The sequence below is a fragment of the Lolium rigidum genome, chromosome 1 (genome assembly GCF_022539505.1).
Source record: "Lolium rigidum isolate FL_2022 chromosome 1, APGP_CSIRO_Lrig_0.1, whole genome shotgun sequence".
NCBI lineage: Eukaryota > Viridiplantae > Streptophyta > Magnoliopsida > Poales > Poaceae > Lolium > Lolium rigidum.
In genome coordinates, this window is record NC_061508.1 from 289,724,197 (window position 1) to 289,739,503 (window position 15,307).

Here is a 15,307-nt window from a genome sequence, read left to right on the forward strand (position 1 = left end):
CTGCATAGAAGGTTTGGATGATCATCCAAGTAGTTAGTCCATGGGTAGGGCAATTCTTTACCAAATATTTCATTCTTTCCCATGCTTGGGAAACATGTTCATTATCCAATTGCTTAAAATTCATAATGCTACTTCTCAAAGATATAATTTTAGCAGGAGGATAATATCTTCCAATGAAAGCATCTTTACATTTAGTCCATGAATCAATACTATTCTTAGTCAAAGATAGCAACCAGTCTTTAGCTCTTCCTCTTAAGGAGAAAGGAAACAATTTTAGTTTTATAATATCCCCATATATATCCTTATACTTTTGCATTTCACAAAGTTCAACAAAATTATTAAGATGGGCAGCAGCATCATCAGTACTAACACTAGAAAATTGCTCTCTCATAACAAGATTTAGTAAAGCAGGTTTAATTTCATAAAATTCTGATGTAGTGGCAGGTGGAGCAATAGGAGTGCATATGAAATCATTATTATTTGTGCTAGTGAAGTCACACAACTTAGTGTTCTCAGGAGTATTCATTTTAACAGTAATAAAGCAAACCGAATTAAATAAACTAAAGCAAGTAACTAATTTTTTTGTGTTTTTGATATAAAGAAAGCAAACAAAACAGAGAATAAAATAAAGCAAGACAATAAACAAAGTAAAGAGATTGGGTGTGAGAGACTCCCCTTGCAGCGTGTCTTGATCTCCCCGGCAACGGCGCCAGAAAAATGCTTGATGGCGCGTGAAGCACACGTCCGTTGGGAACCCCAAGAGGAAGGTGTGATGCGTACAACATCAAGTTTTCCCTCAGTAAGAAACCAAGGTTATCGAACCAGTAGGAGATGAAGGGCACGTGAAGGTTGTTGGTGAAGGAGTGTAGTGCGGCGCAACACTAGGGATTCCGGCGCCAACGTGGAACCTGCACAACACAATCAAAATACTTTGCCCCAACTTAACAGTGAGGTTGTCAATCTCACCGGCTTGCTGTAAACAAAGGATTAAACGTATGGTGTGGAGAATGATGTTTGCTTGCAAAGAACAACAGAGAACAATGATTGCAGTAGGTTGTATTTCGGATGTAAAAGAATGGACCAGGGTCCACAGTTCACTAGCGGTGTCTCTCCAATAAGATAAATAACATGTTGGGTGAACAAATTACGGTTGGGCAATTGACAAATAGAGAGGGCATAACAATGCACATACATATCATGATGACTACTATGAGATTTACTTAGGGCATTACGACAAAGAACATAGACCGCTATCTAGCATGCATCTATGCCTAAAAGTCCACCTTCGGGTTAGCATCCGCACCCCTTCCGAGTATTAAGTTGCAAACAACGAGATAATTGCATTAAGTACTGTGCGTAATGTAAACAATACAAATATCCTTAGACAAAGCATTGATGTTTTATCCCTAGTGGCTTCAGCACATCCACAACCTTAGAACTTTCGTCACATCGTCCTGCGATTCAATGGAGGCATGAACCCACTATCGAGCATAAATACTCCTTCTTGGAGTCACAAGTATCAACTTGGCCAGAGCCTCTACTAGCAACGGAGAGCATGCAAGATCATAAACAACACATATATGATAGATCAATAATCAACTTGACATAGTATTCCATATTCATCGGATCCCAACAAACACAACATGTAAACATGATAGCACAAGAGGAGAAGACAACCATCTAGCTACTGATATGGACCCATAGTACAAGGATGAACTACTCACGCATCAGTCCGGAGGCGGGCATGGTGATGTAGAGCCCTCCGGTGTTGATTCCCCTCTCCGGCAGGGTGCCGGAGGCAATCTTCAGAACCCCCCGAGATGGGGTTGACGGCGGCGGCGTCTCAGTAACTTTTCTCGTATCGTGGCTCTTGGTACTAGGGTTTTCGCGACGGAAGGATTATATAGGCGAAGGGACAGAGTCGGGGGACGCCCGAGGGACCCACCCCATATGGCGGCGCGGCCAGGGGTGGGGCCGCGCCCGTGTGGCCGCCTCGTTGCCCCTCTTCGGTGTTCTGGAAGGCTCCGTGGAAAATAAGACCGAGAATATTTCCTGTGTAGGATTTCTGAAACCAAAAACAGCAGAAAACAGGAACTGCGCTTCGGCATCTTGTTAATAGGTTAGTACCGGAAAATGCATCAAAATGATGTAAAGTATATATAAAACATGTGAGTATTGTCATAAAACTAGCATGGAACGTAAGAAATTATAGATACGTTTGAGACGTATCACTGGGCCACATTGGTGAAGCATGTCCGTAATCCAAACTCCAAGAAGACGAGAAGGTTTGCCAGGATGCAAGAGGCTTGCAGAAAAGATGTGGAGCGCGGATTTGGTGTGCTCCAAGCGCGGAATGAACGTCCTGATGGCCGCAATGAGAACCACTGGGAATTCCAAGGTGAGCTGGTTGCGCCATTCCTGGAGCTTCATCTTGGCAAGACTATCTACATAGGAATGTAGAAGTCACTAACGAGAACGTCTCCAAACAGCTACAAACGGATCTGATTGAGCATCAGTGGACATTGGCTGGCCATGAAGATCATGCCTAGAGAAATATATTCCACTAACAACACAACGTAATTACCCGATTCATTAGAACAGCTTCCATCGAGTCTCTGCACCTATCCTTTTCCTTTGTATTCTAGTTCGAGAACCTCCTTGTTTTCTCAAAACACGGATTTGGCTCAGGATTGCCCTTTTTTAATTCCGGGGTTTCTCTGAATTTGGAAGTTACCACTTAGCAGGTTTCCATACCAAGGCTCAATACAATCAAGTCCGTAGCGTCTACCGATTTCGCCATATCCCCATTTTCCTCTTCTTTGAGACAAAGATTCCTTGTGTAATTTCATCCATCTCTTAGTTTTTTTTTGAATCATTGAATTCATCACTCGGCGTAGTCTAGCAGTTCGACTCTATTTGAGAGACACCGCTTGCTTATTGCAATTCGAATTGAATTGATTGTATCGTTGATGTATTTGCAATTCAATCCGAATCAATATATCCAAAAGTTTTATTATCTTATTTTCATGTAGACTTTTAAAAATTTAAATGTAATAACTATAACTTTGTTGATTTTCTTATTTTTTTTTGAGAACACAGTACAACGCAGACGCTCATAAACACGCACGTACAAACACCCCTATGAACGCACGCACGCACACCCTACCCCTATGAGCACCTCCGAGGGACTGAGCCGACATATCTTGAGGTTGACGAAGTCACCACTGGCGCCTCGCTGTTGACGGGCACGTCACGCACCACTGAAAGCATAGCGCCGGTTAAATCCTGGAATAAATCCAGAAAAATGCACCTATGCCAAGTCTAGGACTTGAACCTGGGTGGGCTGGTTCCACCACAAGGGACCTAACCACCAGAGCCAAGCTCTGTTTGCGTTGATTTCCTTATTTTGTTGTTTGGAAACTTCATAAAATTGATGCAAACGCGGAAATGCGTCGGCCCGGAGCCACCCCTAGGTGCAAACGGACCGCGGACAAAAACGGTCTGTCTCGCATCCGCCACGCGACGCAAACGGACATTTCAGACGTCCGAAATGGGTCGCGCCGCTGGAGATGCTCTAACATCTTCTTTTTCGTTTTGTGGAGCTACACTACCATCAGTAGGTCAGTACCATGTGTTAGATGCTGTCTCAATAAAAAGAAACAAAGCCGGGTGGCATGAGATCTGATCTACTATCCGTTAGTGGGGGCTCATTTGACGCATCTCTGTTCCTCTCATTCTCGTACGCGCACGTTGGAGCCCCGCTCTGCGACCTCTGGTTGACGCCATGCGACTGTGCGACTCCTGTTCAAAATAGGCAAGCTACTGACTGACTGGCTCCGGTCCGCCAAAGGCCCAAAGTGAAGTGGAGGAGATAGTGCCCACGACTTCCATCCCATCGGATTCATCATTCAAAAAAAGATTCGCCTTTGCTTCCACTTCGTCATGTTTGGGAAAATAATATCTATGCAAATATTAATCACACAGCCGCAATTACTTAGTAGTACGTGATGATTTGTCTGCAACTATTGATTTCGCCCATTAATTCCTTCCTTCCAGAAATTTTCTGTTGGTTCTTCCCATACCACAACATCGTCGCTGCGCTGACGGTGCCTCTGTCGGCCGCTTTCTCCACCAGTCCAAGTCTTATTGGACGGACGGAGCTTTCCCCTTGGCCGAGCATTGTTCCGTCCGCCTGAAGATTTTTCCTTCTTCTTGCGGGAGGTGAGGTGAGGGAGCGGAGGCGCGGGACGGCGGGAGCAATGGCTCACCGGCTGCTGCACGGCACCCTCCACGCCACCATCTTGGAGGCCGACAAGCTCACCGACCCCACCCGCGCCACCGGCGGCGCCCCCCAGATCTTCCGCAAGGTCAGTCTCCTTCCGCTGTAACCTCAACTCACAACCATCACTCGAGTCTGGGCGGCAGGGTAGATTGCAATCCGCGAAAGTAAAAATTGAAATTTCACTTCCTCTCAGCTCAGAGATCTGAAATCCTTTCCGCCAGTAGAGAGATTCTTGGTTTCATCCGGGGCGGGGTAAAAATATGCGATTGTCGGAGTGCAGTGTGCGATGTTAGATTTGAAATTTCGAATGTGTTCGCTAGGAATTGTTAAATCTCTCGCTTGGAAAAAAAAAGGAATTTTTAATAGAGCTCGTCCTGTTGCAGTTTGTGGCAGGGATCGAGGAGTCCATCGGGCGCGGCAAGGGGTCGACGCAGCTGTACGCGACGATCGACCTCGGCAGGGCGCGGGTGGGCCGGACGCGGGTCATCACCGGCGACCCGGAGAACCCGCGGTGGTACGAGGAGTTCCACATCTACTGCGCGCACTTCGCCGCCGACGTCGTCTTCTCCGTCAAGGTGGCGCAGCCCATCAGCGCCACGCTCATCGGCCGCGCCTACCTGCCCGTCAAGGACCTCCTCGACGCCCAAGGCCGCGAGATCGAGCGCCGGCTCGACGTCGTGGACACGAAGAAGAAGAAGCTCTCGCACGGGCCCACGATACACGTGCGGCTCAGGTTCTGCGACGTCACCGCCAACCGCCGGGAGTGGGGCTCCGGCGTCGGCGGCGCGCGGAACCCCGGCGTGCCGTACACCTTCTTCTCGCAGCGGCCCGGATGCAGGGTCACCCTGTACCAGGACGCGCACGTCCCGGACGCGTTCGCGCCCAGGATCCCGCTCGCCGGCGGCCGGACCTACCAGCAGGGGCGGTGCTGGGAGGACGTGTTCGACGCCATCAGCGACGCGCGCCACCTCATCTACATCACCGGCTGGTCGGTGTACACCGAGATCACGCTCATACGGGACGGCTCCCGGCAGCGCCCCGGCGGGGATGCCACCCTCGGCGAGCTCCTCAAGCGCAAGGCCAGCGAGGGCGTGCGCGTGCTCATGCTCGTCTGGGACGACCGCACCTCCCTCCAGTCCCTCGGCCTCACCTGGGGGTACATGGGCACGCACGACGCCGAGACGGCGCAGTACTTCAGCGGCAGCGACGTGCAGTGCGTCCTCTGCCCGCGGAACCCCGACGCCGGCCGTAGCGTCCTCATGGGCACGCAGATCGCCTTCATGATCAGCCACCACCAGAAGATCATCGCCGTCGACCACGACATGCCCGTGAGGGGCGGCTCCACCCGCCGTCGCATCGTCAGCTTCGTGGGCGGCCTCGACCTCTGCGACGGCCGCTACGACACGCAGTTCCACTCCCTGTTCAGGACGCTGGACACCGCGCACCACAATGACTTCCACCAGCCCAACTTCAACGGCACGTCCATCGGCTGTGGCGGGCCGAGGGAGCCGTGGCACGACATCCACTCCAAGATCGAAGGTCCCGCCGCGTGGGACATTCTCTACAACTTCGAGCAGCGGTGGAGGATGCAAGGTGGTGCCAAGGACCTCCTCGTTGATCTGAAAGCCATGGAGAACCTGATCATACCGCCATCGGCGGTGATGTTCCCTGATGACCAGGAGGCATGGAATGTGCAGCTGTTCCGTTCCATCGATGGCGGCGCGGCGTTCGGTTTTCCTAGCACCCCTGAGGCGGCTGCTCGGTCCGGCCTTGTCAGTGGCAAGAACAACACCCTTGACAGGAGCATCCAGGACGCCTACATCCACGCCATACGCCGCGCAAAGCACTTCGTCTACATCGAGAATCAGTACTTCCTTGGTAGTTCTTTCGGGTGGAAAGCCGACGGCATAAACCCGGGAGATGTCGAAGCGCTGCATCTGATTCCCAGAGAGCTTTCGCTCAAGATTGTTAGCAAGATTGAGGCTGGTGAACATTTCGCGGTCTATGTTGTGGTGCCAATGTGGCCGGAAGGTGCTCCTGAAAGTGAGTCCGTTCAGGCAATACTAGACTGGCAGAGAAGGACGATGGACATGATGTACTACGACATCGCCATTGCACTTGAGGGCAAGGGGATCGACGCCAACCCCAAGGATTACCTCACCTTCTTTTGCTTAGGGAACAGGGAGGTGAAGAGGAGCGGTGATTATGAACCTGCAGGTCGCCCATTGGATGGATCAGCGTATGAAAGGGCACAGAAGGCTCGGAGGTTCATGATCTATGTTCACTCCAAGATGATGATAGGTATGCCCCCTCCAAATGTTACATGAAATTTCTTGCAGTTGTTAACATCTTAGGCACTTCTCCCCTTTTCGAGAAAAGAACATCTTAGAGACTTACATGACATTTCAGCTTTCCAAGATTCCTATGTTTGAAGTGTACATAATAAAATTAATTGGCGTTACTGTTGAATTTCCAATACAATTATACACACATGGCACATACCTGATTTTTTCTTACAACAGAACGTACCTCCACTTGTCCATTCTTGTCACAAATTGACCAGATACTGTCACTTGGTCCTGTTATTAGTATACTGTCAGGGCATGTCCCATGTGGTTGAAGTTAAAGAATTCTAACATATAGTCTGCTTTTCCATCCACAAATATACCAGATATTGTCACTTGGTCCTGTTGTATACTGTCTGGAAATGTCTCATGTGGTTTAAGTTTAATAATTCTAACATATAGTCTGCTTGGTTTATTTATACCAGTTGACGATGAGTACATCATCGTTGGGTCTGCCAATATAAACCAGCGGTCAATGGACGGGGGCAGGGACACCGAGATTGCCATGGGCTCATTCCAGCCGCACCACCTCAACACGAAAGGCCAGGTTGCCAGAGGGCAGATCCATGGTTTCCGGATGTCGCTGTGGTATGAGCACCTCGGCATGCTGCACAACGATTTCATCAACCCAGGAAGCGTGGAGTGCGTCCGGAGGGTGAACAAGATGGCAGACAAGTACTGGGACCTCTACGCCAGCGATGAGCTGAACGACGACCTCCCCGGGCACCTCCTCACCTACCCGGTCGCCGTGACGAAGGACGGCACCGTGACAGAGCTGCCCGGGGCAAGATGCTTCCCTGACACGCGGGCTCCGGTGCTCGGAGTGAAGGCTACACACCTCCCTCCTTATCTCACCACATAGGGCAGCAAAAATTCTGCACTTGCAGAGTTGCAGTCTCTGCAATGCTAGGTTCTGCTTTTCTATCTAGATATGATGAACTTTCAGCGTTGTAAGCCTATTATTTACCCACAACTGGAAGCAGGGTAAGATTATTGTACTGCTGATATGTGATGTTTATAGTCAGAATATATAGCTTCAGCTTATCTGAATCTGAACATTTGAGCTGGTCCTAGTCCCTGGCTTGCTGCATACCTGCAGCGCTGAGGCTTCAAGATTTGGGAGTGCTTCATTCCAGATTGGAATTGATGCTACCCAAAATCACTAGTGCTACATATCGTGTAAACTGTTGTTAGGTTTGGCCTCTTGGATTGCCATTCTGGTCGCTTTTTTGTCGTTCCATTCCTGCTTGCACTGCATGTCCGGGTTTTCTCAAATCTTTGAATTAAAGAAAGACTGCCACATGCACCAATCTGAACCCTGCTGCCTAGTCGTGTCAGTATCGTATAAACTGACAACCGTTCCTGTTGAAATTACCAAGCCATCTTTTTATTAATGATTTAAATAATGGTAACAGTCAGCAAAATGCATTTCCTCGAGCATAATCTCGCTTTCAAGTGTTGGGCTTGTGGGAGATGCTTTTGGTGTTTCGAGCTTATCACTAGGTCATGATATGTTGTGAGCCCCTTAGATGCATCCTGTCGTCCTGGTCATCGAGAGCGATTTTGCCGTGCGCGTTTTTCCGCTGCTCGTTCTCGCTCTTCAGACACTCGCACTCGTTCTTCGGACGTATGTGCTCTTTGCCAGCGGAGCCACTCTTCGTTCGCTCAGCCTCGCCGTCCCTCGGAGTTCTGTAGTTGGGTTGATGTCGTGTGCCACTCGTCGTCGCCTGCAACATCGCTGCCAAGGCCCTCTCCAAGGTACTGCAAGAAGTTTAATGTTAACGCCTTTGGACTCTAGCTTTCAGTGTCAATTTGCCTTGTTGCGCATAGAGCTCGCTCTTGGTTACTAGGTGCATCGAGGAGGCGCCTCACCCCCTTTGTGCCGACAGTGGCATGTTCTTCTAGTGAGCAGGAGCTCGACACCGTGCAAACTTTGTTTTCACTTGGCTTGGCCGAGCATAAGTCATCTGTGGTTGAGAAAGAACATCTCTACAAATTTTCTCTCCTCGTGGTAGTCCCTACCAGTTGCCGCAACATGTTCTGTCGGTTGCCTCTGAGAGCGAGGGCATCGACGAGGTCTTGGCTCCAGCCACGCAAATCGTGCCTGAGCTCCTGGAGTTGTGTGGCGGTGTGTTAGGCTTCCTTCCGTCGAGGAAGTGAGGTCCGACTCGCACGAGATCTCGGTTGTGACTTCTCCACCAAGTCAGCCACTTGCCTTAGAGAATTAGAGAATAGTGGTGTTGTTGACGATGCAATCTCTCTCTCTCTCTCTCTCTCTCTCTCTCTCTCTCTCTCTCTCTCTCTCTCTCCCATGTCCGATAGGCTTGTGTTTCCTTTTGGTGATGGGGTTGCTAAGTGATGACTGTTGGCAACGGTCGCCGGAGTTGTCGTCGCCATGGAGGTTTGCATTTTTATCAACACATTGGTTGTTGCCTACTTTAGATATGCACTTAATTGATGGGTGCCTTACCCCCTGGCGGGGGAAGCCGTTGTTGGCTGCGCCGTCGTCGTCGTAGAACGCCATCGGGAGAGTAGAGGAAGAGTGGAGGGAGAGTGGAGCACGGGGTACGCCTCGCGGCGAGCGGACCGGCGTATATAGGCGCGGGCTGGCGCGGGTGATTAATGCCGCGTGGAATGCGACGCGTCCGCGGCGAGCTGACCGGCGGCAGCCTTTAGTGCGCGCGGAAGACGATGCGTGCGCGGAAGACGACGACATTAACTCGCCGCGTGGCCGGCGAATGCGGACCGGCGGCAGGCTTTACAGCGCGCGGAAGACGATGCGATGAGGACGACGATCGGTTTCTCTCGCCGACAAGTTGGGGCCACCGGACGCGCGGGAAGTTTCCTCGGTGTTTCCCGCGCTTTCGTTTCGTCCGGACTCCCGAGCGCTCCCGGGGGCCGGGGATGGCGTGGGATCGCCGGATGGATTTAGGCCCAAATCCGGACGAAAACGAGGAACCGGGGGCGCGACTGGGCCGAATTACGCCGTCCGGATGGAAAAAAAGCTCGCCGGGGGTCTCGTCGGGGAGACGAGTGGAGATGCTCTTATGCTTAGGGGAACTCGACTTTCTTCACCCGTTGGTGTATAGCTGTTAAAAATTAATGTGTGCTCACAACATTGGAACTAGCTACATAAGCACTGATGTACGGCATGTGGTCGTTGGTTTAGTGTATCATATGTAGAATTATATCGTGTATCTTCTCATATGAATCATGCTAGTATGTGAGAATTAGGAGTGGTAGTTCAGTGTCACAACAACAAAATTTAGAGCCTATATTTGTGCGCAAATGTGACTTTGTTCGATAAACAGATGATAAACAAAAAATAATTCTATGGTTATATTGTCCAAAATCAACATGCTATTTTTCGTGATTATGTGTAAAAAATGTTATATATACATTCTATTATACACATGCTATTTCTCGTACATGTACACAAGTTTATATTGTCCAAAGTCAACAAATCATCAAATTCCATGATTTTTACATCCAAACAGGAATCATAATTAGGTACCACCATTTGATTTCAATAGCAAATTCCAAGCACACCCAAACGTTAGAATTTGAATTGGAAGCCATTTCCTTTCCATGTTGGATTTGGAATTTCCAATCCGATTCAATTCCAGACTCAATTCTGCGCATCCAAACACAACATTAGAGAATAGTGGTGTTGTTGACGATGCAATCTCTCTCTCTCTCTCTCTCTCTCTCTCTCTCTCTCTCTCTCTCTCTCTCTCTCTCTCTCTCTCTCTCTCTCTCTCTCTCTCTCTCTCTCTCTCTCTCTCTCTCCCATGTCCGATAGGCTTGTGTTTCCTTTTGGTGATGGGGTTGCTAAGTGATGACTGTTGGCAACGGTCGCCGGAGTTGTCGTCGCCATGGAGGTTTGCATTTTTATCAACACATTGGTTGTTGCCTACTTTAGATATGCACTTAATTGATGGGTGCCTTACCCCCCCCCCCCACACACACACACACACACAATGCATGTCTTTGTCGGTGTGGTACTAGAGTTCCGTGTTTCGAGTGTTCGTGGGTGCGGCCCTGTTGTTCGGGTCTCTTGTTGGCTTGGTTGTGTGGGCTTGGCTTTGTTATTGTAGATTTTCGCCAGATTTTTTCCTAAAAACTGGGAACTCTTTTCTTGATTAACAGACGAGGCAAAGCTTTTGCCTCCATTTTTAGAAAAAAAAGTAGACAAAAGATTTGCCTCTATCTGTTAATTAAGGAAAATAAATTGACAAGAAACTTAAAACAAAGCTACCATAAAGGACCGCCTTCCTGAAATTACAAAACTCAATTGTTTGGCGCCCTGTGGTGATCCATAGTCTGGCCTCACTTTTAGTAATCTTGAGAAGAATCGTTCGTGGAGCGGATTTGTTATAAAAGACCCTTGCAACCTTTGCAAGAGTACAATTTCAAACTGATGTATGGCTCGGTTCCAGTTCTGATATTATGTTTCAGAAATTGGAATTGGAGTTCTTGTAAACCCTATCTAATTAATGAAATTCCCTTATACCCGCAAAAAATATAAGAGACCCTTGCATTTCTCTCCTTTCACACCATCAAATTAATAACTTAATAAGCATGGTGACAAAGATCATGGCCTTGCGGTTCCGGGTTGCCTTTCTTTTTATTTGTAAGGAACGATATCTGAACCGTTGGAAGCTGAAAATCTTGAGCGAACTCTTATCTTCTGCCTTGCATGGAACCTTTCATCGATAATGTACAGCTCGTGTTGAGTGTTCATTCACCATGTGTGGAGGAACGTTCAGGCCACCTCAGCTGCTGCTGCTCGTTCCGCCAAATAAGAAGCTTTGGTGGGAGCGGGCCTACCCGCGTGGCCCGTACTTGCGTTCGTGCCCATCGATGTGAAACTTGTGGGCCGTCGCTATCGGCCGACATCTTGGCCCAGTTACCCGGCATTGGATAGAGGAACAATCAGTCGCCGGCCTGCTGGGTGCTGCAACATTCTGACTCAATCCTCAGCAGAAATGTGAACACAAGATAAACATACGTGGTACTAGATGATTTTACCCCTGATCAGATTCAGGTACAGTAGGACACATGTTTGTCCTACAGATACAGTATACTCCTATTTAGCTACCTTGGGACTCTAAAGAGACGATGGCCGCGCATTGGTCGACGCCTCATTCCTGCTAAACTAGAATAATCACTCGTGGACACCTAAGCGAGTCCAAAACACGAGCTTGACATACCCAGCTGACCAGATGGCGACATGTGATCTTCTAGAGATCACACGGAGCACTTGCGAAGCCAGCCACAGTGTCAGCACAGCTGAGAACATTCAGGCCACACTCCACCTGCTGCTTATACCGTCAAACCTGACGGTTCCTGGTCTGGTCTTGGGTGGAAGCATTGGAAGAAGAAAAATGGCGATCAGTCGATCACCGACCGGCTTGAGTGACCGCGCGTCGTTGGACCAGCTGATGCTCTCATAATTTCTTCTGCCTTTCTCTCTGGTCCTTTTCCACCCTTGCGCATCAAGCATGTTCATGTCCAATTCATTCCCTCGTTCCTCCGTGTCCACCCATTTTCCAGTGCAAATTCGTCCAGGAAAAGGATACCGAAAACTGTCGGAGGTGCACGGTAGCACGGCCTGGCAGCCTCAGAATAGATTTTTGTGCCTCGATTTTATGCAATCTTTGGCTCTTTGCATCGCTGGTTCGCGCAAGTTTTCAGACCGCCTGGGCCTACGCTGCACCAGAGAAGATACCATGCCACGCCAAAACACGCACACGACCCCCCGCTCCCCACCTAACCCTAACACCTCCCCCACTCCCCTCGTCCTGCCGCCGCTGGGCCTAGCCCGCGCGGTTGATGGCGGCGGCGAGGCCCCCCTCTTCGTGGTCGGCTGACGGAGGCTCAGCACGCCACGCGTGCAGGCTCCCCTCGAGGTCAAGGCGGCGTCGTCCAGTCGATGGCTGCGGGCGGCGCAGGCGGTGCCGCCTGGCCAGCATCTGCGGGCGGCGCGAGCGGCAACGAGAACGGTGGGCGGCAGCGCGTCGGGCGTCCGCTCCGCCTGGGGCGGCTTCCAGGAGGGCGCAGGGCGCGGGGCGCTGGGTGGTTCGGCCGGCCGGGCAGGGGCCCGACCCCGTTTCGAGGCCCGCTTCCCTCGCGTCTCCTCGCCGGGATCTCGCAGCTGCCGGCGGCCGGGGTGGTTGCTGGCCGCGGATCACGCGGCGGAAGCCCTCTCCATCCATTTTCCTCGGATGCGGCGGCGGCACGCGTCGTGGTGGGCTGTGGGCTGCCTAGATCTTTGGAGCCGCTCGCTCACTCGGTGGTCTGCGTGGGGCAGATGCCGGTGAGGTCGGTCGTCGCCTGTTCGTGAGCGGGTGTTCTGCGTCAGTGGCGGTTCTCGGTGCTCTGTTGCGGTCCGGCGGGGCGAGGAGTTTGGTTCCAAGGCGGCGGCCTTGGTCGGTGGGAACCTTGCTGGTTGACGGGCGAGCCAGAGGTTCTGGTGCTGGTCGGTGGCCATGGTCGTGCGGGCGACGTGGTCGCAGCGAGCCGCGTGTTGTGGCGTCGGTCGTCGATCGACGGCCTAACCCTGTGTAGAAGAAGGAGAGGCCACGCCGAGGGGAAACCCTTGCCCGTTTGGGCCATGATGGCAACGTCTGTGGATGCCGTCCCCTTCTTGAAGGCGTCATGGGGCTTCTCTCCGGCTTTCTACTGTCTCCGTGTGAAAACCCAAGATCCTCGGATCGGACTCCGGTGTCGCGATCTTCTTGAAGACATCGCCTTGGAGTCCACAACATGTAGCTCTTCGAAGGTTCCGTGGCGAAGGTGTCTTTGTTTGGCGATCTTCGGCAAGGCCTGCTTCGTTCCCTTCCCTTGTCGAGCTTCCTTGGTGCTGCTTTTCGGTTTGTGAGCAACGCGACTTGGTCCCCGGTGGTGGTCGGCTTCCGGTGGCGTTTCTACGACGGAGGGGTTCTGTCGACGGCACGCGTGAAAAATGGCTCCGGCCCGACACTGTAACTTCCAGCTCTTCTCCGAGTCCTCGTAGGCGTTTTGGCTGAGCTCGTTGCTCGCGCTTCCGGTTGTAACTTCTTTCGTGCGTGTGTGTGGTTTCGTTTTGTAAGCTGGATTCAGCACTTTGTATGGTTTCTCGCCCGTTGGTGGTAATTCAAAGATAGGAACTTGCCGTGCCTGTTATCTAAATAAAAAAACACACGCACACAGCTCATCTTCACATTTGCAGGGCCAGGCCAGGGTCGAGGTGTCCCTGTCCGTCCGCGTGTCCTGCAGAATAGTTGGGCACGAGGTGGTTGGATTTGGACACGGTGCCCATCAGAGTAAAGTGCTAGCGATTTTTTGTGTGTCTCAGAACAAATCTCATGTATCACAAGTTCACAACGTGTCAACATCTAGTATGACCAGTTCAGATCTCAATCGCCCAGGCACCGTCCGACCCAGGTCAGCATTGAACACGAGTAGGACCGAGCCATGAACTTGCCACCGTCCAATCCAGCTCGCACCAACACGCTTTCGCGCCTCGTCTTACCTGACGACATCCAAACTCAATGGTTTGCCCAGAAAAAGAGAAAGACAAATAAGCCAGTGATAAAGTTTATGAGATGAATCCTTAGCATAATCTAAACTAGTTACTACTCCCTCCGGTCTCTTTTAATTGACTCAGATTTAGTACAACTTTGTACTAAATTTGAGTCAATTAAAAAAGAATGGAGGGAGTACTATCTAAGGATATATTTATTGTTAGTCTCTAATTCTGGCGTTTTCATTTTACATTTGTACATACATGTTTTGTCTATGTAAAACAATGGGTTTGTTTAAGTCTAGTTGACTAAGATTTTCTTAATTCTCATGTACCTGGTAAAAGTGCAACCGCAACTCTCATATAATTGCACTTTTTCTGGAACAAGTTGCACTTTTCTAAATAAGGAAAATTGCAACCAGAACGACATGCACTACTTGCACTTTTAAAAAATGCAACTAGAACAATTTGCACTTATAGTTGCATTTTTCTCAGGTGATTCAAACTTAAGAAAATCTCAGCCACATGAGATTTAGCAAAACCATGAAAGAATGGCTTCTTTCCACAACCCTTAGGACAATATTTGTATACTTGGGAATATCAATGGAAGGGGGATGGGGGGAGGGTGCTCCTAGTCATGGAGTACTTGAAACTCTCCTAAAAACTCAGACAGTGCATGTGTGGCAAAATGAGGTAGGAACTAGATAGTAAGAGGTGAGAGAATGGAGAAGAATGTAGAGTCTGCTTTGAACACAAGAACTCAAAACATAGGAATAAAAAAAGTATTGCTAGAAAAACAACTCCGTCAACCTAGCGGAGCCTCTGTGGGAGGGCGTGACGCCAGAAGAGTCATGAATTAGGAGGAGCCCAGGAAGAGTACTCCAGGCCTTGAAGCCGCCGCACCCATTCATTTTGACATGTTGCTATAAAGTATATAAAAAATAACACAACACTAATAATACAATATGTATTATGCCATATAATTTCAAATCCAAACTCAATGGTTTGCCCAAGAAAAAAAGAAAGACAAATATGCCCGTGATAAAGTTTATGAGATGAATCCTTAGCATAATCTAAACTAGCTAGTTACTACTATCTAAGGATATATTTATTGTCAGTCTCTAATTCCGGCATCGTTTCGATTTTATATTCGTACATACATGATGTGTCTAA

General features: G+C 49.7%; 1 protein-coding gene across 1 annotated transcript; it reads left to right on the top strand.

Moving 5' to 3' along the window:
* Positions 1-4,238: 4,238 nt before the first annotated feature.
* On the top strand, positions 4,239-7,677 carry LOC124695690 (phospholipase D alpha 2-like). Its single transcript, XM_047228516.1, has 3 exons — positions 4,239-4,367; positions 4,666-6,583; positions 7,053-7,677. The coding sequence occupies exons 1-3, from the start codon at positions 4,260-4,262 to the stop codon at positions 7,487-7,489; spliced, it is 2,463 nt and encodes an 820-aa protein (XP_047084472.1). The 5' UTR covers positions 4,239-4,259; the 3' UTR covers positions 7,490-7,677.
* The last annotated feature ends 7,630 nt before the right edge of the window (positions 7,678-15,307 follow it).

Excerpts from the sequence above, each read along its gene's own strand:
- LOC124695690 (XM_047228516.1), top strand. The coding sequence starts at position 4,260 with ATGGCTCACCGGCTGCTGCACGGCACCCTCCACGCCACCATCTTGGAG. Across the intron at positions 4,368-4,665 it reads CCCCCCAGATCTTCCGCAAG|TTTGTGGCAGGGATCGAGGA; the intron begins GTCAGTCTCCTT and ends GTCCTGTTGCAG. Across the intron at positions 6,584-7,052 it reads TCACTCCAAGATGATGATAG|TTGACGATGAGTACATCATC; the intron begins GTATGCCCCCTC and ends TATTTATACCAG.